Source organism: Acromyrmex echinatior, chromosome 15, assembly GCF_024713525.1.
Source record: "Acromyrmex echinatior isolate Ae372 chromosome 15, ASM2471352v2, whole genome shotgun sequence".
Lineage (NCBI taxonomy): Eukaryota > Metazoa > Arthropoda > Insecta > Hymenoptera > Formicidae > Acromyrmex > Acromyrmex echinatior.
This window is the reverse complement of record NC_141866.1, coordinates 5,660,370-5,683,529: the sequence shown is the minus strand read 5'-3', so window position 1 is coordinate 5,683,529 and position 23,160 is coordinate 5,660,370. Positions and strand designations below refer to the sequence as shown.

General features: G+C 36.1%; 2 protein-coding genes across 9 annotated transcripts in view; one reads left to right on the top strand and one right to left on the bottom strand.

The window, feature by feature from the left end:
• The first annotated feature begins 385 nt into the window (after positions 1–385).
• Positions 386–8,099, top strand: LOC105151544 (UDP-glucosyltransferase 2). 8 transcript variants are annotated; one of them, XR_015547582.1, is made up of 8 exons: positions 386–914; positions 1,163–1,804; positions 2,005–2,350; positions 2,469–2,718; positions 3,136–3,548; positions 6,853–7,010; positions 7,073–7,348; positions 7,575–8,099. XR_015547582.1 is itself a non-coding variant. In XM_087413961.1 (6 exons), the coding sequence occupies exons 2-6, from the start codon at positions 1,437–1,439 to the stop codon at positions 5,623–5,625; spliced, it is 1,410 nt and encodes a 469-aa protein (XP_087270087.1). In that variant the 5' UTR covers positions 386–914; positions 1,163–1,436; the 3' UTR covers positions 5,626–6,118. The 8 variants fall into 8 exon arrangements, 2 of the variants coding, with proteins under 2 accessions (XP_087270087.1, XP_011063614.1); XR_015547583.1 differs by having other exon boundaries at positions 7,126–8,099; XR_015547581.1 differs by having other exon boundaries at positions 7,073–8,099.
• Positions 6,179–23,160, bottom strand: part of LOC105151550 (protein Wnt-4) — a 52,792-nt gene continuing 35,810 nt past the window's right edge. Inside the window, exons 2-7 of the mRNA XM_087413966.1 lie at positions 16,100–16,280; positions 14,317–14,440; positions 14,011–14,168; positions 7,619–7,796; positions 7,055–7,286; positions 6,179–6,631 (exon numbers count right to left, since the gene is read on the bottom strand). Of these exons, the coding sequence (XP_087270092.1) occupies positions 6,430–6,631; positions 7,055–7,286; positions 7,619–7,796; positions 14,011–14,168; positions 14,317–14,440; positions 16,100–16,280 (1,075 nt within the window). The 3' untranslated portion in view covers positions 6,179–6,429. The remainder of the gene's footprint in view (positions 6,632–7,054; positions 7,287–7,618; positions 7,797–14,010; positions 14,169–14,316; positions 14,441–16,099; positions 16,281–23,160) is intronic.

The window sequence follows — 23,160 nt, the reverse complement described above, 5'->3', positions numbered from 1 at the left end:
AGAAGGGAAGATAAACGGTACAACTGAAGTTCAGCTAAAAAGAACAGACCTTTATGTATGACACTGCTAGCACAATAAATTAGAGTGAAACAAACTATTATTTGCCAAAAAAGAATAGGTTTTAAGTTTATTTCTGCAGAGAGAAATCTCTGATATCTGCATTAAAATTTTCTTTCGTTTTTGCCAAATATCAAGCATGTATTTATTTCACTCATATATTTCGTCCTTCCGGCGGCTCCGATTGCCACACTGACAATCAAAAATTTATTATAGATTCAACACATACATTTGTAACGTACTGTAGCATCTCTACGACTCTGCGTTTACATGGTACATGCGCAGTATATTTGTAATTATTGTATATTTGTAATTATCACGTGATGGCGATAATGAGAAATACACCAGTGGACCCCGTAGTCGATGTGCACTTCTCCCGCCTCCCGGCGAGAAACGCCGGGTGCTGGGTGCAACTTGAAGGTGATTCTGACGAAACAAATCGGAATCCAACCAAATCCCACGCGGTGTCCCAAATCTCTATTATCGCGCGCGGACGCCTCGCGAACGTTCTACGTTCGGGTACGAGTTATTCATACGCCGTTCGGTGTCGTCAGCTGTGTCCTGGGTTTCGCCCGTGTCTATTTACTTGGCGTCTGAAACGGATTGCATTTGGAAAATCTCGGAATTTTGGATTTCCGTTTGATCTGACTTGAGACGTCACACGGGGGTGCTTAAAAATACGTTCTTAGGAATCAGCGATATTTATTGCGCGGACACTTTTGGTTTAAAGTCTAAATCTAATGATTTGATGCATCACGATCTGGGAATCGTATATTGATGATTATATTATTAATATGAAAATATTTGTATCGTCTGTATATACAGACTACAGTTTAGACATTGAAGAGTGACAAATGGTAAGTATTGCTCTGTGTTATATTTTTAATGCCCATTTTCATTAACCGTAGATTAACTTTAATCGATTTAACTTAATTTTATCATTTTTTCAAAAACAAGAATTAGAAAAAATGGAGAGTAAGTTGAACCAGAATTAAAGTTAATCTTAATTGCGGTAGAAAGAAATATAAGAAAATTAAAAATGTCCTTTGGATGTACTTTATTATATCTTCTATTTATTTGATAATTTTGTTTATCTTTTTTTTAGATTCTGTGATTTCTTTACTTAATATCAGGCTGAGTCCTACTTTACCAGCAATCTTGGAAGTTTGTTTACTGGTTTATTTATATTACTAATGATGACCTAAGAAAAATACCATTTTATGAAAACAATTTATGAAATATCAATAGTGAAATGATTGATAGTCGAATTTTGAATGATCTAGTTGAATTTTGAATGCTACTCATCTAAGTTTTATTCGCTCACACACATCTAAGTAAAACAAATTGTAACAAATATTTTGAACATAACCATAATTATAATGTTGACGTTAATTGGCTTGTATGCATGCTTTTATTCATTCCGATTTGCAAGCAGCTCAACCCTGACTGCACCTCCTCTGTCGGCTCTAGTAGTCGCGTTTGAAAGCGTATATGATCTATCATTATTGGCCAATACCTTATCGGATCAAGGGATTGATACAACATTAATAATACCGACATATACTGCTAATAATATTTACAATAAATTGATCGATGTTGAAGTGTTACAACTGGATGTTAACATTGATAAGTCAGTGTCTGCTGACAAACGTGCACTAGAAACATGCAACATTTTTTTCAAGGATGAAGAAATACTGAATAAAGTACAAAAATTTCAGCCTACGTTCATTATATTTCCAGCATTAAGGTATATCAATATTAAAACCAGTTTTATTTCATTACATTGTATTTGAAAGATCCAGACTTTTACATGTGTGTGTGTATATATATATATATATATATATATATATATATATATATATATACGTAAAAGTATATGAAATATTAATTATTAAATTAATGAAGCCTGAATCTTTTATAATGCATACTTTTGTGATACTTTTTTAGACATGATGGCTGCTTACTTCCGTTTGCAAAGCATATTGAATCAATTCCAGTAATCTGGATAAAGAATCCAGATGAGGAACTGTATGCATTTGAATGCACTAGAGTTGCATTGCCGGTGCATAGTGGTGGCTTTTGGTCGAGACTTTCGACAAGTTTCTCAGGAAGAACCATATTTTCCACTGTTAAGAACGATTATCTAACTCCCGCTTTACGATTAGCAATCAAACATCTACCGAACATTAATATCGATTTGGAGCATCTTTACTCGGATGTTAGACTAGTACTTTGGGGAGGCGATACAGTATTACGTTCTGATTTTGCATCTTTAACAGAGTTACTCGTGGAGGTTTGTAAAATGTCTATTAATTCTTCAGTCTATTCTCTTGTTTTTTAACGTTTCGACATTATATATCTTTGTAAATTTTAAAAACTATAATTTAACATTGATTTAAAATTGCTTTTAGATTGGTTGTCATCACTGTAGAGGTTCATATCCCTTACCTGAGAACTTGCAAAAGTCATTGATCGAATATAGGACGGGTACTATAGTTGTTCTTTTAGAAGAAAATTATGAGACATTGATACAAGAACTGGCAAAGAAATTGCCTCAAGGGAGGGAAGGTCAAGCTGTTATATGGAAGAGTAAGCGCAATACAAACGTTGCGCCGGAAAATCTTTTTATTGACGAAGATGTTGACCGGCAAGACATCATAGGTAAAATATAAATAATTATACATTGATAAAAATTATATTTCTGTAATAGTGAGAACTAAATATAAAAACTATAAATTGTTTTAATACAGGTGCATAAATCAGTAGCCAAATTATAAAGAATACATATACATATTTCATATGTAATATTGATTTTTAAAGATCTAAACTTTTCAATTTTAGTAAATGTAGGATTCTCATTGAGGGACCTTTATCTCTCTCCCACGACACAATACATTTCATAGTAAATGAAAACAATGAGTTCTAGAGCGTTTACTTGCGCACAGGTGAAATACGTGCCTCGCGAATACAAACTCTTCAAAGCGCCATTGAATTGAATATAATCGCTCAAGAGAGGATAATACGGCAATAGCATGGAGGCATTCTCTTTCCCTTAATACTGTTGCCTCATTGTTACAGGTTATAGCCGAACCCGAGTGGTGTTGAGTCATTGTACTGATACAGAATTCCTGGAAGCTGCCTTTCACAGGACACCTCTGATATGTCTGCCGAGGGACGCCCACGAGTCTCGTAACACCGCTCGCGCAGTCGAGTTAGGTTTTGCGCGCTCCATAAAAATCACGAATGATCATTTCGCCTCGGCTATGGAGATCGCACAAATAATAAACGAGATCTATGAGACGGTGGCTTATCGTGAAAATGCACGGAAGGTTTCCGTGGCGATACGCGACAGACTAAACCCATCCTCCGACAGACTCGTCTATTGGCTGGGCTATGTCGCAAGGACGAAAGACGACACCGAAAAGTTCCATAAGCCAAAGAGTCAAGCGAGGACACTTACGGAGGATATTCAATTTTTCGTTGGCCTTCTGGTAGGTGTAATTATCGGGATTGTCTGTGCGAGCAGCGCGGTTGTCGCGCGATATCTCATCACGACTAACAAAGTGCAAATAACAAAGGGACGATACATGCAATAAACGTGTTCCATTGAGATTCGACTCAATATACGCATGCATGGACATTTCCGAATATATATATATTTATATAAATGTACGTAGAATACAGGTACATACGAATACAAAGGTTTTACGATCTAGGAGTTATCTCATAGTTAACGAAGAAACAATTTTACTATTATTATTATTATTATTACGAGAACACCTTCTCATAATTTGACTGATAAGACTACGAGTCTAATGAAGTGTGATGTATTATCATGAAGAAAATAAATTACAGTTTGTCAATACTGAGTTCTGTATGTCGTCGGCACGAGTATATCCCTCGTGTGATTACATTTAACGCTAAGTTCTTACAATATACGGACGAATCGCGATGTCTACGTTGCTTAAGGCCGTATTCTAAACAAATAAGAGATAATAGGTATGCAATCTCATGAAATAATATTAATGATTTCTGTCCATATAATATATTCGCAATAACGCGAAATATCTTATTATAGAATTCATCAAATAAGCGTCATCCACTAATTAATTAGATTTGTGGAGCAATTTTATATTTGCGCAGAAATTTAGTAATACATTCCAAATACGTATCTATAATTGCATAATACCATAATATATATGTATGCGTATATAATGGTACTATACTAATGTATTTGAATATTCCTTCCAACGATTTGAGTAAATTATTTTAATAGATTATTTGAGAAGTTGCAGATTTCTGTTTATAAGACATTGCATAATATTTAATATCTATAGCTATAAAATAATAAAGCATACATATATACATACATATATATATATATATATATATATATATATATATAATTTTTCAAAATATTAATTGCGCGATGCGTTATGCTACTACGATTTCAGCCGAAGAGAGTGCGAAATCTCGCATGTAATTCGTTGTGAGCATCTTAGTGTCCGCTGATATGGGGATAGAAAATTCGTAAATGACTAGATTGCCGACTTAACTGGCGCGGCATGCGATAAAGCGATCGTGTGTGTACATGTATCCATATATACTATCATCATATTAAATATATATGTTAAAAAAATAGTGACAGCGAGAGACAAAATCACGGATGGGATAAGAGTATTTCGTGTAGATTGTGAAAAAAAACGCAACGCAAAAAATTTTCCTAAACGAAGCCGACGAAAACGCTTACATGTATATACAACAACGATTACGGACGTAGAGTCTAGAAAAACAGTGAGATGATATTTACATTCATTGGCAGTATTGTTCCCGATTCGTGCGAGTCAAGGGCGTGGAGATCTTGAGGCGGATTCGAGTCTCGCTCGTCCGTCTCCTAATTCGCATCGTTCGTTCTCATACCCGGCGTGACGCGACTTCTCACTACGTTGCTCTTTAATTAGGCGAAAAGAAGATTCTACACTAGAGAGCATCAATATACAGTGTGAGATATCTACGAGACACCGTACGGAGGTCTTTACTTCGATATAAATAGGACACTCGCGTAATTGCACGCGCATTATACGCGAATGTGTGAGAGCAGGGGGGAAAAAAGTAATCGACGCGCGTGGTCTATTACCACGTTTTTGTCCTCCTTTGCTCCCATTTTTTTTTCTTTTTCTCTATTTCTCACTTTCTTTCGTTCCATTTTTCATTCTCTCTTTCCCTGTCGCACGCAGAAATAGTAAATTGGCACATCAGTGCGCGATGTCGAGCGTCGCGAGATGCGTAAATATGTCACGAGGAAAAATCTAGATAAATTTCCAACGAAATCTTCTATCATTCGATTCTCGCTATAAAAAGAATGCGCGTACTAATTATATGAGAGATACATATAGCTATGTCGAATAAATAAATATATATATATGTGTGTGTGTGTGTGTGTATGTGTATGTATGTGTGTATGATAATATATAATAGAGTCGGAAGAGATGAAGGGAAACTTGATGCCGTATCGTGTTCGCATTATTATTTCAGAACTCGAATCGTCAGATTGCACGAGTCCGATAATGCAAGGCGAGTATGGACATACGTCAATGTGTCCCTGGAATACAAGCCTCTTCTCCGCAGTATATCCGGATCGAGATAAAATTAAATGATTGAATGTAAATTGAAGTAACACATTCACTTTCGATGCATTAACGTTCGCGTAAGTGACACCCGACAGTCAAACCGGTGATGATAAGTTACGCAACAACAACCTCGCCAAAGGTATCATTACGTTAGTGTTATAATAATAATCCCGAGAACTTTGATTGCCGTGAGCAATTTTGTTCGAGTCATAAAAAAAATCCTACATGATTAAAATTTTAAACCAATGAATCATATAATAGCTGAAGGTGAAGCAGACACTCTTATATCATTTTTACTCAATTCGTAGAATTAGAAAAAAAATGAAAAAAATGAAGTTGAATCAGGAGATTAAAATTCTACATTGAGAAATTAATGCCCATTAATGAGCATTAATAAAAAATACAATCAAAGTCGTTCATTTTAAAATAAATACATGTGTCAAATAATAATACATAATTCGTTTATCATTCACATATAGCACTTCGTAGCATTTTCGTGCTTTCTTATGAAGAGGAAAAGACCTCAAGTAATGCATTTTATTATTCTCACGATGTTGAAGAACGATGCTTATGTGACTGTCAGGCAGAAACCGCATCGAGATGTAACGTGTCGTTGTGTAGCCTCTCACGGCGTCAATTGCGGATATATAATGCGAAGTGGCAACGAATAATTAATCGGAACATAAAGAACGATGTGAGCGCGTTCTTGCAGATAGGCTGGACCACGGAATGCATCTGTCGTTTAGTTGCACACGTGCTCCTCCCGCGTGTGCCGGCACATCTCGCACTTGACGTGACAGCACCAGACGAATCGGCACTTGCATTTCTCGGTGACATCCCGCACTCGCGTCTGGTAGCCCCGACCACAGCACAGCAGCCGGCATCCGTCGAGACCGAGGGACGTCCGATTACACACTCTTCCTCGCGTACCAGGAATGCCGAGCCTGTGAAGAGAACAAAAGTCGTGAAAATGTGAAAGCGCGTGATGATATAGCACGAAACAGGAGTCTTATTCTCGAAAAGATTTTTTTAAATAATTTTTTTTAAAAAGATTTAAATAAAAAATTTTGAAGATAAAGATTTTAAAACATTTTTAATTATAATTATTAAATACTCTTAAAATCATTCAATTTTTATTTCAATCATGTTTTTCTATGTTTTACAGTTTCGAAAAACAACCGATTTTCTTCAAAGGAATGTTGCAACCACTAAAAGTACGATTGAGCATTTATAAAAACAAAAAAAAATATCTTTATTTAGTCCAGAAAAAAAAACATTCAAAGCTCATCAAAATTGGAGAGGAACACTTTCATGGATTTTCTTGTAAGTCGAAAAAAATATTTTTGCGCAGCGCAAATTAGACCCACGTGAGATTCCTTTCGCAGTAATCGGGGCTGTCCTCGAGATAAACCAGATCCGTTTTGTTCGGCCGTTTAAGATCGGGACGTGCCGGTCTTAGCCTGGCCGGTCTTCTACCGCCGCGTTGCGCCAATCGCACCAGGGCGGCACCCTCGTGTAAAGCCGCCAAGGCGACACCGGCCACTCGGAATGATGGTAGTCTTCTCCAACACACACGAACGCTGCATGAGCCAGACATGCCTGTCGCAACAGAAGAAAGAAGATAAAAAGAAGAATTATTCAGCGAAACGCAAGATAAGGAAGTGGTATCAAACGGGAAATATTCATATTCCGTTTAACTTTGTAGGAAGCCACGATGTGTCTGACACTGAGAAAAAAAATGTTCATTTGACTAAATTAATTTAGTTATCTTTGTTACTTCCGTTGAAGAATGTATACACTTAAGTCAAACATAATTTGAGTTACATACATATATTCATCGAAAGACAAATTGAAATAATTTAATTAAAATGAATATTCTTTTCTTAGTACAAAGAGGTGAATGACTATCGAAGGATGTTTCCATTGCTCACCGTGACATTTGCAAACGCGCTGCATCCTGGAGCGAATGGCGCGTCTGCCAGCCTCGGTATCATGTTTCCTCATCAGCTGGCCAGCCAACCCTTTAGGCCCGTGCAGAGCACCTTCCTTCAACGGTTCCTCCCCGCTCTCGGACCATTCCCGTGAAAACTTTTCCCCGAAGTGTATATCCTGCGGGAGAGAGTACACGTTTCTTATATTTTCTTAAACAACATTAAAAACTTAACGCTAAGAGAGTTTCAAGATGCGCCGAGAAGACTTCAGACAGACATCAGGAGTCGAATGTTCTCTAGGGATACCTCTCTTTCGAATTTTTTTTTTTTTTGCATCATCCGACTTCCCTTCGTTTTGCGGCGACGACCACGAGCTCAGAATGGCCGTGGAGATTAAGCGAACAGGTCCTAAGCCTGCCGAGGAGATTTCGCGCGGGTCCTTAAAGACCCCCAGCTTTGAAATTTCCGAGGCAGCTTTACGTGCGATTCATGGTTACGAATGCATGGTACGCGATGTATGTATAAGTTTCATGCTGAATGTTTCGAGCTGAACAAAGCATATCATCAAAACGCATATCATCAAAGACGAGCGACATAACTTTATCGTGATATTTTAATATACATGATATTTAAAAAATTCTATTTTGCTATATTTTATATAAAGTAACTTTAACGTTACTTTAATATTTACGTAATAATAAAATATTAAAGAGGGTAATATATTAAGAATAATATTATATTATTTTTTTATAAACTTACAAAAAGAAGAGCATGAAACCACAGCACAAGATATTGTTTGTGATATTTAATATATCATTATATTAATAAAAAAGATTTATGTAAAAACTTTATGTAAATTCTGCGTTTTACTGATATTTATTATTTTACTGAAGATGGCCAGATTGTGGCCGAAATGTCTAAAAATGTTTTATTAATGTAATGATATATTAAATATCACAAACACAATATCTTGTGCTGTGATTTTATGCTCTTCTTTTTGTAAGTTTTAATTTATAAACTACGTTTATTATAATTATATATTTTTATTTTTTTATATTAATATTTCATCTGAGTGTTTTATATTTAATATTTTTTGTTTTAATAGTATCGCCATCGCCGTTTCCGGATGTTTTTCGATACATGTCGGCAAATCAAGATTATATCGTGTCCTCTTTGCTTTCGCTGTCAGATATTGTCTAAACGTAATCCTTCCCTTCGAGTATCTCCTTCTCTCTCTCTCTCTCTCTCTCTCTCTCTCTCTCTCTCTCTCTCTCTCAAATAGCATCATGTCGACTTATCGACGACAGCTCGCTGTAGTCAAGTCACCAAGGGTCTTCGATAGCATCCTGTCGGTATGATAAATAAATCCTGTATTCATTCTTGTGCGCGTCAAAATAATCGCAGTGATTAGAACTGGTGAGACAGCGTGTTTCGATCTTCCAATGTCGCTTCGATTATCAGAAAAAATTTCGCATGCATATTTTTATACAACAAATTATTGCAAGTAATTCATTATTTTTCTTTTTTGAGACATTTACTTTGATATTTTATTTTCATATTTTATTTCAACCATATAAATAGTTATTTAATTAATAATTATTAAAATTATTAATATAATTTAATAATATAATCCAATAAAATTATTTATATAAAAATTACTGATATTAATACATAACTATGTACATAAATTACATTAATTATTGACGGAAATATTTCAACTGATTTGTTACTTCGATTTAATTAAGATATCCCGAATATTTTACTTTAATTATAAATAATTATTACGATTATAAAATGTGCAATCTCGATGCTTCGATTCTGAGTTTCTTTAAAAATGTATTATATTTATATGTATATGCAATATAGTATTATATTTGTGTATATATATATATATATATATATATATATACACATATATAAATATTTTGTATATATTCTTATATATACATATATATAAAATATTTTATATATATTTTTATATATACAGTATATAGAAATCGCATTAGATTGTGGATTCAAATTCTATCGATTTCGCAATTATTACAAATTGCGATTGGTCCGCCATATCGAGAATCGCGATATTCGATATTGCGATTCTCGAACCACAGTGAGTAACGGAACGTTTCGCGACGCGCTTTTATCGTTTCGTACTCATCAATTCTTTTACCGTTCAAAAGTGAATCTCGCGCGCGAAAGATTCTTTTTTTGTTCCGCGAAGTGTCGGCTGTATATACATACGTATGTGCATATATGCGTACCTCATGCAATAGTCATTATGTGCCAATATGTAACGATCTCAATATTGACTATCCAAAATCTTCGCCGATCAGACGCCATTACTTTCCCAATTGTAAATTATAAAAAACGGAATCATCTCTAGGTATATATATATATAAAATCATTCTGTAATTACGTTTTTTGCAATTCGTTACTCTTTTTTTTGTAATTTGTTACTCTTTTTGACTATTCTGCACGTTTTTAAATTTTATATCTATGTTAAACGATTTAGCTATGTTCATGTCGATTTACACTTCTTCATTTTTTTTTTGAAATATATTAAGCCTTAGATCTATTTGAGTTGCGAACATTTTTTGCATTCAGGATATTCGCTTTCTGCAATCAGAGAAAAGTTTCTTTGATTCAAAAAAATTATTTGAATCAAAGGAATTTGTGCATTGTTATACGGTTAAAGAAAAGTTTCTTTGATTTAAATTTTATTTCTTGATGCTGAATAAATTTTTCTGTGCTTTGAACGTCATTTCTTGAAATCAAGTAAATTTTATTTTTTTCAAAGATTTTCACTTTAATTTAAACAAATCAACGAAAGAAATGATTTCTTTAATTTAAACATGATTTTTCTATAAGTGTGTCTCTTCAACGCTCGAATTATCTCGCTTTAAGTGCCATTTTTTTTTTCAAGCAACATAAACATACCTCTATGATATCAGAAATCGATCTAAAATCAGGATTTCCTTGGACAGAGGAAAAATTAATAAATTACATTTGAATAATTCTATTACAAATGATTCTGTTACAATGTGATTGATCCATTTTTTCTTCATGCGAGATTTTGAATCGATTTTGAACATTATGGACACAAGACTTTACGGTCATTTTTATGAAACGCTGTCGAAAGAAATCGATCGTTTCGATTGATTCGCCGCTTCGATATTTCAAGAATCACGATCAGTAACGAAGCGCGCCATGACAGACTTATGTCACAGTTTTCACATTAACAATTGCATTTTACCACGATTGTTACTGGATAAAAGCGAATCTCTCGCGCCCGAAAAATCCTCGCAACCGTTTCGTTAAAGTTTCCACTTGTTACACATATATGCATGCATGCTTATGTAAGTATATTATAATGCTTTAAATATTGCTGTTATACATCATATCGCTATATTTCAGGATCGACGCTTCTATGTGCTGAGAACGGATCAAAATCTACTGTGCCCGTATCTGCCGTTACTTTCTCGAAATGAGGACACGATTGATCTCCGATCTCATGGCTGCTGTCATGTATGTCTTATTTTATTATATACTGATATTATAACATGCACTGAAAAAAATGCTTAATTTTAATAAATATTTATTTGAATAATAACGCCAATTAAACATTCAGTTATAGTAAATAAATATTTATTCAATAAAAAAATGATAATTAAATCAAATTAATAGTTCTTATATCAAATATTCTTTAAAACTTTTAAAGTTTTATTCTGAAGAATGAAACGTGACTCTTAAAGATTGAAAATTGAGCCACTCTTTTTCAAGACTGGCTCAATTTTCACTCTTTAAAGTGAGATTCCACTTCAAAGAATTTAAAGAACAAATATATCTTTATATTTATATTATATTAGTAAATATTTAGTTATTCAAACAAATGATTTATTAACATTTAATACATTTTTTCAGTGAGGAAAAAATTATCATAAAAATTTTGCTGAAATATTATAAAAACTTAGATAGATATCCTATTATAAATCAAATAAATTTTTTGTTTGATTTCAAAAAATAATGTTCAAATGAAAGAAATAACATTCAAATTAAAGAAATTTTTTTTCAACTATAGCAAAGAAACATTTCTTTGTATCGAAGAAATCTTTCTCCGGGTCCAGAACACTCTAATTGATTGCCAGAATTTCAAAACTCTTTACAGCATTGTTCATCATGTTTGAGTTTCCTACATAATTATTTTTATGATCCGACAAAATTATTTTCACATCTATATTTACCTAAATTCTTAGATATTTCAGCAAAATTGTTCTTTCTGTGCATTTTGTATGTGCAACTTCATTAAAAGTACAATAGTTAAATCAGTGATCTTTTTGGAGATTTGGTTTAATAAACTGTCGCATTTATCGCATATCAAATATTAATTATTTCACGTAGTATTATTTCAATTAGTGTAATAATTAGATTAGAGTGTAATAATATTCATATAATAATGATATATTGTATAATATTAATAACGTTAGTACTATTAATAATATATTATTAATAGTATATTAATATTAGCTCAATTAGTGTGTACTAGATTCGGATTTACGATTAAGTCTGAAATAAGTTGATCGCGATATTATTTGACGATCAAATTAAAAAAAACGTGAAGGTTCTTCAATTATTGCTGCATCTGTTTAATATAAAATTATAAACGATAGTAAAACAAAAACTTATTCACACTCGGTGGCTTTTAATGACCACCCTCCTGCCGTTTGCTCGGCGAGAGAGCAGGCAAACATCATTACCTCCAAGTTCTGTGTTGCCGGTTATTCGAGGCATTTGTCCACGAACTCACCCTCGTTAAGACACACCCTCCCCCGCGATTTCACGTTTTCTCACGCTCTAACTTTTTTGCAACTGGATGAAAATTTCTCTAATCGTCACAGTATTTTCTTAACAAAATAGGTATTAAAATTAATTATACAATAATTTAATAGGTAACAAAGATATTAAAATGGAAGAGAAATGATAAGATAGAAAAAAGAGAGGGAGAATTATATAACTCTTTGTACAAATTCTTTTTTCGAAATGCTTTTGATCTCTCGGCATAATAATGTAAAAAAAAATGTTAATTGTATATATATTTATATAAAAAAATTCGCAAATTCGCGCGCTAAAATCATCAAACTACAATGGTGCATAAACCTGATAAGTTGATAATGGTTGATAAATTTGTATTCTTTAAGGGAATTCTATAATTTATTTATATTCAGAGAAACGATTAATATACAAATTATTATTATTATTATTATTATTATTATTATTATTATTATTATTATTATTATTATGTCGGGATTAATAATAATATATTTATATAATAAATATATTAAATTAATAATTTATTTATTATTATTAAGTAATATTATTATTATTATTATTAATAATAAATCCTGAATGTAAGATTATATTGCAGTTCAAAGATATTCGAGTCCTATACTCTGACAAACGCGTTACCTAACTGTATCTGCACGTGTCACGCGTATTTTACGCGAACTCTCGTTCCTCATGCCCGACTAAGTTACGTGTCCGGATTGCAGGGAAAAAGGAGGGGAGGCGGGGACAGGGCCGGTGGATTGTTGCAACTTAACAAGCTTAGCTCCCTTAATCCCCTTGTAAGCCGGCAATGTCTACAAGGGGTCAGCCGTTCGCATGAAACGCATCCGTTTACTGCTCAAGCTTTGTCTTCGGCTAGCATTAAAATTCGCGTCGAAAGACCCACCGGTGAGAGATAACGGGCAAAGAGATATTAAGATAATTACTGATGCACGTGTTCCAATCTTTTGTAGCACGATATTGGGGTACAGGATACGCAACACGTCGGTATAAAGATATTTAATATACAGTATTTAATCGAATTAATATCGAATTTAGTATTAAATTATTTGATTCTTTTACATGACTCCTTTTACTGACTTACTGAAGAAGTGATATATATAGTGCGGATAAAATAGATAAACAAGACTACTGGGATAAAAATCTATGGCCAAGTATTCATAGATAGTTTTATATTTAAGACTGTCTTAAATATAATCTTAAGATGAGAACCAATCATAGGGCCACATTAATATCTTAAGACATTAATAACAAATTTATCACGATATTATGCACGACGAGGAAATAATATGGCGAGAATGACTCATTAGGCATAGATAGAAACTCAAATAGCACAGAGAGTTCAAAAAGAATTCAGTGATATGTCATTAATTCTGATCTCATTTTCAGATGCAACAAAAATTCTTTTCAGAACTTTTCAGAAAAAGAATACTTTTCTTCAAATGAATTCAGAATTGATGACATATCACTGAATTCTTTTTGAACTCTGTGCTATCTGGGAAGGCACATATGAGAGATATACATATGAAAGAATCCTCTCTCGTGACACTTACCTCGCTGCATCCTCCCCACTGCCAATTATTCGGACGTCGCGCTCTCACACGATTGTCGCAGGAACAATCGGTAAGCTCGCCTCTGGAACAGGCTCTCGTGACACTGTAAGCGACCCCAGCTGATGATACGGCGTATATGAACGCGGCCTCTCGGCTATCTGCAAAACGCAAACGGAATTTTTTTTGTCGCGCTACAAACCAACCACTCGATGGTACTTGATGTTACGAGTGTAGCGCGAGAACAACTCCGAGAAGCGACATATCCGGCCTGAACGGCGTCAGGCATCGAACCGTGTGAGTACTTACTGACTAACATGACGCCGCCAAATACGTTCTCGGGATTTTCCGGGCTGACGGAACAGTTCCATCTCGCTGATCTAAACTGGTGCTGACATTCCTCTATGGCGAGTCTAGCGCCCGCTCTAACTGCCTGCAAGCGTAAGACGGTGAAAGCTAAGAATCAAAAGAAACGCCGCTTTCGGATACTCTCGAGCGACGTTCCCTCGTATCGAGCAAGTCGTGCTCAAACAAGCATTTCCCATTTTTAACATCTTCAACTCTGTACACAGAAAGAACGATTTTGAAGTGTCTAAAAATTTAGCTATTATTAGATATAGATTTGAAAATAATTTTGTTGGATCGTCAAAATATAATTAAGCAAAAATCTCAAGCGATCAGTTTGAGCGTAATTATTTTGATGGTCCAATAAAATTGTTTTCAAATTCGTATTAAGCTAAATTCTTAGATACTTCAGCAACATCGTTCTTTCCGTGCCATTTAATGTCTTATTCTTTATTCACTTGATTAACCGACCAACTTTTTCTTTATTTTATCACGATGATGTATGAGTCATCGCTTGAGAGAACACATTAATACTAAAAATGATCATCTATGTAATGTCTGATTCTGATAAAACAAATTCCCTGTTTGCGCAAAAACATGACGGCACGCTTTAATAAACCGTAAATCGCGGCCAGCCTACGTAGTCTGTGTAGTAATCGTGGATATCAAACAGCAAACATTCCGTGGGTCATTGAAAAGAGTGTAGTCATCTCTTAATGGGTTTGGTCGCTCGTTAAAAAATTAAACTTCGATACTCGGATTGACATATGAATATTCATACCCGATCCTCTTTTGTCGGTTACTTACGCTCGGAAAAGCCGCACCGCGCTGTCGGCGATATTCAAAGAGATATCGATGCCTCGAGGTTCCCCAGGTTTACCTAGGTGCCTAGATAGATTCCTGGACCGTCCCCTTTCCTCCTCGCTATCCTCTGCTCATCCCCGACACGTTTTGTGCATTAAGGAAAGGTAAACGCGATTTCGGGACGGTGTGAACCGCACGACGTCCGGCTCGTTTTTGTCACGGACAGCGCCGAGATTAAATCACGCGATGCCGATCGGGAAACAAATTTGTTCCGCTTAAAGAGTTCGTACCTATTGTATCGCCGTAAATGCAGCGGTAAATCTTTGGATGCCGCATAACGTGCGTCCCGTTGCGAAAACTTTCTCTATCCCGCAACGGATAGACGCGGATTACAATCAGACTTACAGACGAAACAGTCATTTAATTATATAAAGAAACGCTGAATAACTCTAATTTCTTTCGTTCCACGTTCGTTCAAATTCGTTAACCTGCCTCGTGAAAATTGAAACAATAATAATATACAATGTCGAAACGTTAGTCCGAGAATTCGAATCTCTAGTGGCGATTTCGTAAATTCCCTGGAGATTAAATTCAGATTCTAGAAATTGTCGGAGAGATTATCGCGGACACGAACCCTGTAATTCTACCGCGATTCCCCTGATAATGCCTAGAGCTACTAATCACGACGCATTAATCCATTTATTACGCAGCGCAGAGGCGAAGCAGCCGTCGAAAACTTTCTCAGAAGCGAGTCGACGAAAAATTTCGGCCAGCTGAAGGCCGATGTTCGGCACGCGGTCGTAGGTCCTGCGAATCGAATTAGCCGCGTGCTTCTCCGGGCATTAATCCGAAAGAAAGAGAGAGAGAGAGAGAGAGAGAGAGAGAGAGAGAGAGAGAGAGAGAGGGAGAGGCCGCGAAGGGAGGGCCTCTCCGAGGTAAATACCTGCAGGACGGGTGGCGAGCGGGAGCATATTGCCTGCTGCTTGGCGGTCAGGTGCGCGTTCTTACAGTTCTTTTCGGCGCTCGCCGGACCGATCACACCCGCGCCGGCGATCTGCGTCTGCGAGTCGACGCCGCTCCCTTGGATCGGGCCGGATGTCAGCCTCGGCTCCAGCCCCAAGTACCTATAAACCAGAACACGCGCCTCGTAATAACGTAATGACGGTTATATCGAGTGATTAATTTAATTAATTCCACGCCTCATTGCACGCGGGTTAGGCGTGCCGCTAAATAATGGGTCGTCGCGAATGAATGGCACGTTCAGCTACCACCCTTGTCTCTCCTTCGAGATTAAAAAAATAATAGAAAAATGCAGTAGGTATAGTCTCGACCGATGGTACATTGTTGGTTTTTAATTGCTATAGTTAAAGTTGGCTAATTATGGGGAAGAAAGAAGAAAACTTCCTTCCTCAATGAGGCGTTGCATCGTGTATATATAAGTGTATATATAAGTAAGATGTGCGTTCTCTGACGAGCGCATTCTTCCGCGAGTAACCTGCCTTTTGATGCCAAGCTCACGGTAGGACCCAAGGCAAGTCAGCGTAAAGAACACTATTGAGAGAATGCGGTAGCTCTAGATAGTGGAAATCAAAACAGTAAAAATAAAAATTGTTATATTAAACAAAGTATTGTTTAGGGCTGTAATAGGAATACGTAACAAGTAGGCAATAAAGATCCTAAATGATCAAGCTGGATCATTAGCTTAAAATATTAAAATAATTCAATGTAATTTATATACTACCCAATCTTGAAAATTGCGCGCCGAATTTAATTTTCTTGAAACGTAATTCTTAAGAGAAATTGCTATGTTTAAAATCAAGAAACTTAGCACAGAAACATTGATATTACAGACATTGAAAATACAAAATTACATTATCCGCAGCATCTGTTTAAATTTCTGATATTAAATATATATAGTATATAAATAAAAAATCTAAAAGCATAAAAATTAGAGATTAAGGCCGGTATTCGTAGCCCGTCCTTATTTCAAGACCGTCTTGAGTAATGCTTTAAGCTAATGAGAATCTCTGATTGATTCATAACATCTTAAGATTGTACTTAAGACAGTCTTAAATGTAAGCAATAATAAGATTTTATTAAGACCGACATGAATTTAAATACTAAGTATAAGTATATTGAAGCCTATAATGGTCAGAGCTAGATCTTCTCAATGCCTAAATAATCATGGTGAATTATCTACATATGTACATGAATATATATACCATACTTTCGTAGTTACTCAAACTGCGCGCTGAAATTTTTCCGGACTTTATCAAACGCAGTTAAACTACTGTAATATATCACAAGTTAAATTAAATTGACAAGCAAATTCTCAATCTTCGATCCAATATCATATTATAAAGATGTTAATGTGCTGAAAACCTTAAATAAATTTATTACAAAAAATATTACCTCGGCCGGGACTTAAACCCCTCTTTATTTCATACGAACGTCCTAAGCCATTACATCACACCGAGGCCTTAAATATAAGAATCAATTATAAATACCGGCCTAAGACTTCTTTCCTAAAATCTCATTTTTCGTCCCTTGCCTCGAATTCAATGTATCCGCGCTATGGATCATCTTACGATGAAATATCTTACAGCGATACACAACGGTAGAAATCGCCGCGCGCGAGCTACCGACACCACGAAAGGATCTCGCTCTCTCCGCCGTGACGAAACACCTATAATTAGAGCAGGTATTCGGGTGAAAATTATAGAGGGGGAGAGAACGCAACGGGTCCGAGAGAGGATGAGACACGGAGGGTGAAATGCGGACAGGGGCGAGGGGTACGGGTGGGGAACACAGGATACGGGGAGGATGAAAGAAGCCGTAGCCTCGTCATGACCGAAGTCAGGAAGAAAGCCAAGCAAGTGAGTTAGGCTCTTTCACTGCCTAAACTCTCTAAAGTCTAAAACTATCGACGGTCTTACTTCAGTTTACTCTGCAAAACCCCCGTCTCTCTCTCTCTCTCTCTCCCTCTCTCGTTTTTATTCCTTATTAATTAATTAAGGTACCATATCGATTCAATATCACATTTTCCTGATTTCTAAATATTTTGGTAAACAACATTTTTTTATTGACTCTTTCAAGACAATAACAAGATATCTACCTATCGAATTATCTTATTGAAATTATATAACGTTGTTTCGCAATCTTCTTTGATGGATATCAATTTTTCTTTTAATGAAGACATCGACGTCGTAATAATTCGTGTTACAAGCGATTGAAATTATAGGGTGTTCCTTGCAAATTACATTTCGTCCAGAAAAGATAATAAAATCACAGTCTTCAATTAATTTTAAGAGTTTTACTTGGACACAGAGTCGATGCTCCACCTTTCGTTAAATTTTATGCATTAAGTAAGTCTGACAATCCGCGCATGTGATTGAGTATCTTGCTACTTATCTAATGCATAAAATTTACCGAAAGCTGGAACAACCGGCCCACAGTTTTGTAAATTTTTTTATATCTCACTCCTATGGGATATACGAGACAAAAATGCAAGGGTTTAAAAAAATTCATTTTTTAATACGCGCGCGAAATATAAATATTTCTAATATTTTTTCCATAATAGTAGGCAGTACGAAGTTTTTACTGATATAGTTTATTTACTTTAAACATAGTAAATAATACTTAATAAATTAATTAATATTTGGATAAGTGCGGCGTATATATACCGAAGTTACTCTACAATGTTGATTACTTCAGTTCCTTAGTGCATGATTGTAACGTGTGATCGGTAATTCGATAAATTAATCCGAGGATTTACCGATAATTTGTGCTAGCACTTACTAGCAATTTCGTTAAATGTAAATCGACCAGACTGCCTCGCTTTCTTGCCTCGATGCCTTTAAACGCCTGGCGATCTCGTTCTCCTAAAAGCCTCGAACGCATCGGCTCCGCATTGTTTTCAATTCTTTCGGCTCGAGGGGTTCGATTAGTAGCACCGTTCTTATACGAGCAACGCTCGTTTACACGGTAAATCTTAATGAGAATCAAGGGTGTGGCTTTAGGGCTCGGAAGCGCTCCCAGCTGCCCTTAGGGCACCACCGGGAAGGAGACGGTGGTCATGGTGTATATCGATGAAAGCGAGGGTCGTTCGAAAAGTGACTAAAACACACTCGCCATTTGGAATAATAGTTAACGTCATCGATACGCAATAATTGGTAATACAATCTTGTGTAGCGTATCTCGGTTTTATCCCTTCGAGCCACAAAACATAATTTCTTCACTCATTTTCACCGAACATTCTTGCAAAAGACTACAAGATTTCTTGACTGCAAAGTCCCAGATGTCTTTATCATTTAATCTTTTTTACGATAAAAATAATTAGAATAAAAAATATTTTTTTTTTAATTAAATTTTATATTAACACTTTAAATAAGAATTCGATACGAACAAACGTATTAGTACAATTATAAATTACGAGATGGATTTCCACCGACGGGAAGCATTTAGAAAAAAATTACAGAACACGTTATAACCACTTTATCCACCGTTACTTTCGTTTTCATCTGTTGCCCGTTTTCTGAAGTATCCGTCAGTCGTAAAGGAACTGATGATAGTTCATCCAGGGTGCAACTTTCGTAGGGACTAGCGACGGTACGTGTAACGTTTATTATTTATTTGCGGGCGAGAATACAGACGGTGCCGGCATCAGCAGTCAGCAAGACTCGTCAAGGCTCCGTCGACCAGCTATTTCAGGTTTGTTTGGGTACGGTTTACGGCCCTTCCGAGAGCGCGTTTTACGGATACTCAACGACCGCGAGTCTAGTCTATCCCACCTTTTCGTCGTTTCGGTGTGTTATCTTGTGTACTCTTGAAATGTCGTTGGCGTTCCTCGTAACCGGGATTACCATCGCTTACATGGGGCAAGATCGAAACATTTCTAACAGACGGATTCGATCGCGATGATGAGTCAGGAGTAACAGCAGGACTCGCGTTTCTGTGACCACATCGTGAGAAACGGTGTTTACGATGAGGATGAGCTTCTCGTCAAACAGTTGATATTCTCTTTAGCACCCTTGATCGAAACAGTCGCCCGATATTGCGGTTCAAAGTAAAACGAAGCGCACGCTATATTTCGCATATTCCTCACGAAGAGAGAAACTCGGTATCGGTATCCGATAGCGATTCCTTTTGTCCAAGTAAAAGCTCCAAGAAGCGTTTACACTATCTTAACTAGTTCACTAGTAATGACTTATATATAATGAGCTTTCTACAATAAGCTATTGCTTAAGTTTTAAGTCTTAAATTATAAGACATTAACTAACACAATCGAATGTGAGAAGAAAAATCAATTATAATTGGTTGATTTCATATTACTTAAGACTTAATGACTTATTGTAGAAAGCTCCTATAAGCGAAAAGAAGTGCCACAACTGGTAATGACTCGTATATGAATGACAAAAGATTATAACTGATAATGAAACGACGATGACCCGCAAATCCTTTGGTGCCGATAACGATTCATATATGAGCACTATTTCGAAATTATACCATTTGGATTCATCATTTTGAATTTTGAAATTTCGATCCTGGATTTGTTATTAGCGACCCAAAAACTCTTTATAAATAAATTTCCATGTAAAATATGAAATTATTCACTCTCACCACTTTTGATACAAAACGTTGATTTCGGGTCCACCATTGAACTGGTTAATATACCATCGATAACATCGGAGAACAAATGAAAAAATAAAATTTCGAAACAAAAATATCTTGTAAAGACATTAAATACAACTACATACTACGTCAAATTTTTTTGATACATTTTTAACCGTCTGTAATCTGAGTCTTTTTTACAAACAAAATTTCACTTTTAAATTTTTGCAAAATATAGGAGGACGACTCTGGTTTCCTCTTCTAAAGCATCTTATTAAAAAATTTGACAATGTAATATCTAGAGAATATAGAAAAGTAAATGTATTTTTCCTGACTTTTTCCACATTGTTTTGAAAATCTAGAATAGTAAAAAGATTTGGGCTGGAGAGAATAAAAATTTGATTGCCAACGGAGGGTTACATTTATATCAAATCGAGCTTTATTGATAGTCTATTACTACGTTAATTGTATCTTTGCCCTTCCCACTCAGATGTGTTAGATTTGTCTTCGATTTTATCTTGTTTTGATAACTCTCTCTCTCTCTCTCTCTCTCTCTCTCTCTCTCTCTCTCTCTCTCTCTCTCTCTCTCTCTCTCTCGTTCTCTCGCTTCTCTTCTCTTCAATTTTCGGAAATAGCATTCCGAGACAATACGGACGAGCGACGGTAACCAACAGCGTCGTTAGCGGAAGCGACTGATTGTTCGGACAACCGGTATAGTTTTGCGGTGAGTACAATCGATATCGGGCGATCGGTTAAAGCGGTCAAGGACGTAACGGCCGGGGAAAAAACGACGGGGAAACCATCACTTTATCTTTTGTCCCTACAAGGATTGGCTCATACTGACCGAAAAATTGGAAATTTTATCCGATGCAGCGAGTATTTTAGAAGTTCTTTATACTTCAATCAGTAGATAATAATAATAATACAATATTTGTCTAGTTATATCACATATTTCAGTCTATTATTTTTTATTTTATTTTTCATCATTTTTTTTAATTTCCACTTGGTTGTCCTTTAAATGGACAAAACATTTTAAAAAAATTTTCTTTTGAGTAAATGAGGTTCATATATCATTGAAAATTGTTACGAGTATATATTTCTAAGAAAATACACGTCGAACGGTTTTTTTCTTTAATCATAGTTTCGTCAACCGGAAGACTGTTTTGGTAGAAAGCCAGTATATGCATCAAAATGTGCAAAAAAAAAAATTACTCCGAGTGGAAAGGAACAACGCATACATCACCGAGGAGCGGAGGAACACACATACAAAGAAGATGGGGGCAATAGAAGCGATAAAAGGGCAATAAGAGAGAGGGAAACAGCAAAATAATTGCACAAAGCGCCGATACGAAAGAATGAAATTCATGTTCAGGTCGCTTGATGTATCCGGCCGCAAAGGAGAACCGTCGAGCGATTTTCTCCTGTCCTATTCATGTCCGGAGCGGAAAGAGAGCTTAGAGACAAGAACGAGACGAGAGGAGAGGCGATCCTGCAGGGTTCAACGACGACGGCGAAACAACCGCGATTATTATATTATTACTCGAAAGCGGGTATCGCGTTGCCGTCATAACCACGTCGGGGCCGTGCTTTGTTCGTGTGACAGTGATAGGGCCCATTTATGTCGAGAACACTCACTCACAGCCACCGATATAATAGCCGGATAAATTTTACGAAAGCCTACAATACGTCGTAGGTACGTCTCGTCGATATTAATCCCTCTCTCCAGAAGAAGGATGGAGGGATGAGGGGGCGTGGAGATACCCCATAGGGATGAACGGGTGTACCCGTTGATGCGAGCGCCGGCACACGATCCGAAACTTTGCCTCATTCTAATTAGTATCGATTACCGAAAGGAGAGTCCCTCGTTGCAGCACGTACGTACTCCTCGATCTCACCCTCGTTGGCGTAATATAGTACAACCGACGAGGGGAACGGCGAGGCGGCACGTATACGTGTATATTCGCTTGAGGATATTTGCTCGCAGTATAATTTTTCGATCGCGTCAACGGATTGACTTGACCTCTGTGGATCGTTGGGAAAATGCATTGTAGTTGGAAAGGGGAATCGACAGAAGGAGACAGACCCAGGATGGCACCCCCGGGCGTAACGTTAGAGGGCGCTAATTAGGGTAGTTAAAGTACAAATGTTGTGGTTGCATGGTAGAGAATTCTTTTTAATGTTTTCAATACAAATTGGTATTTGAATTTAAATAATTTTCTCTCTTTCGTTCGTTTAAGTAACTGTATTATTTATTTATAATGAAACACGAATGACGTTTTAGACGTTTTACGTTTCTCGAATTCATTGTTATTGCTATGGAAATGACTAGCGATAAAAGTTAAAATTTACAATCAATTGATGCTAATTGTATTAAATCAATCACGAAATACATAG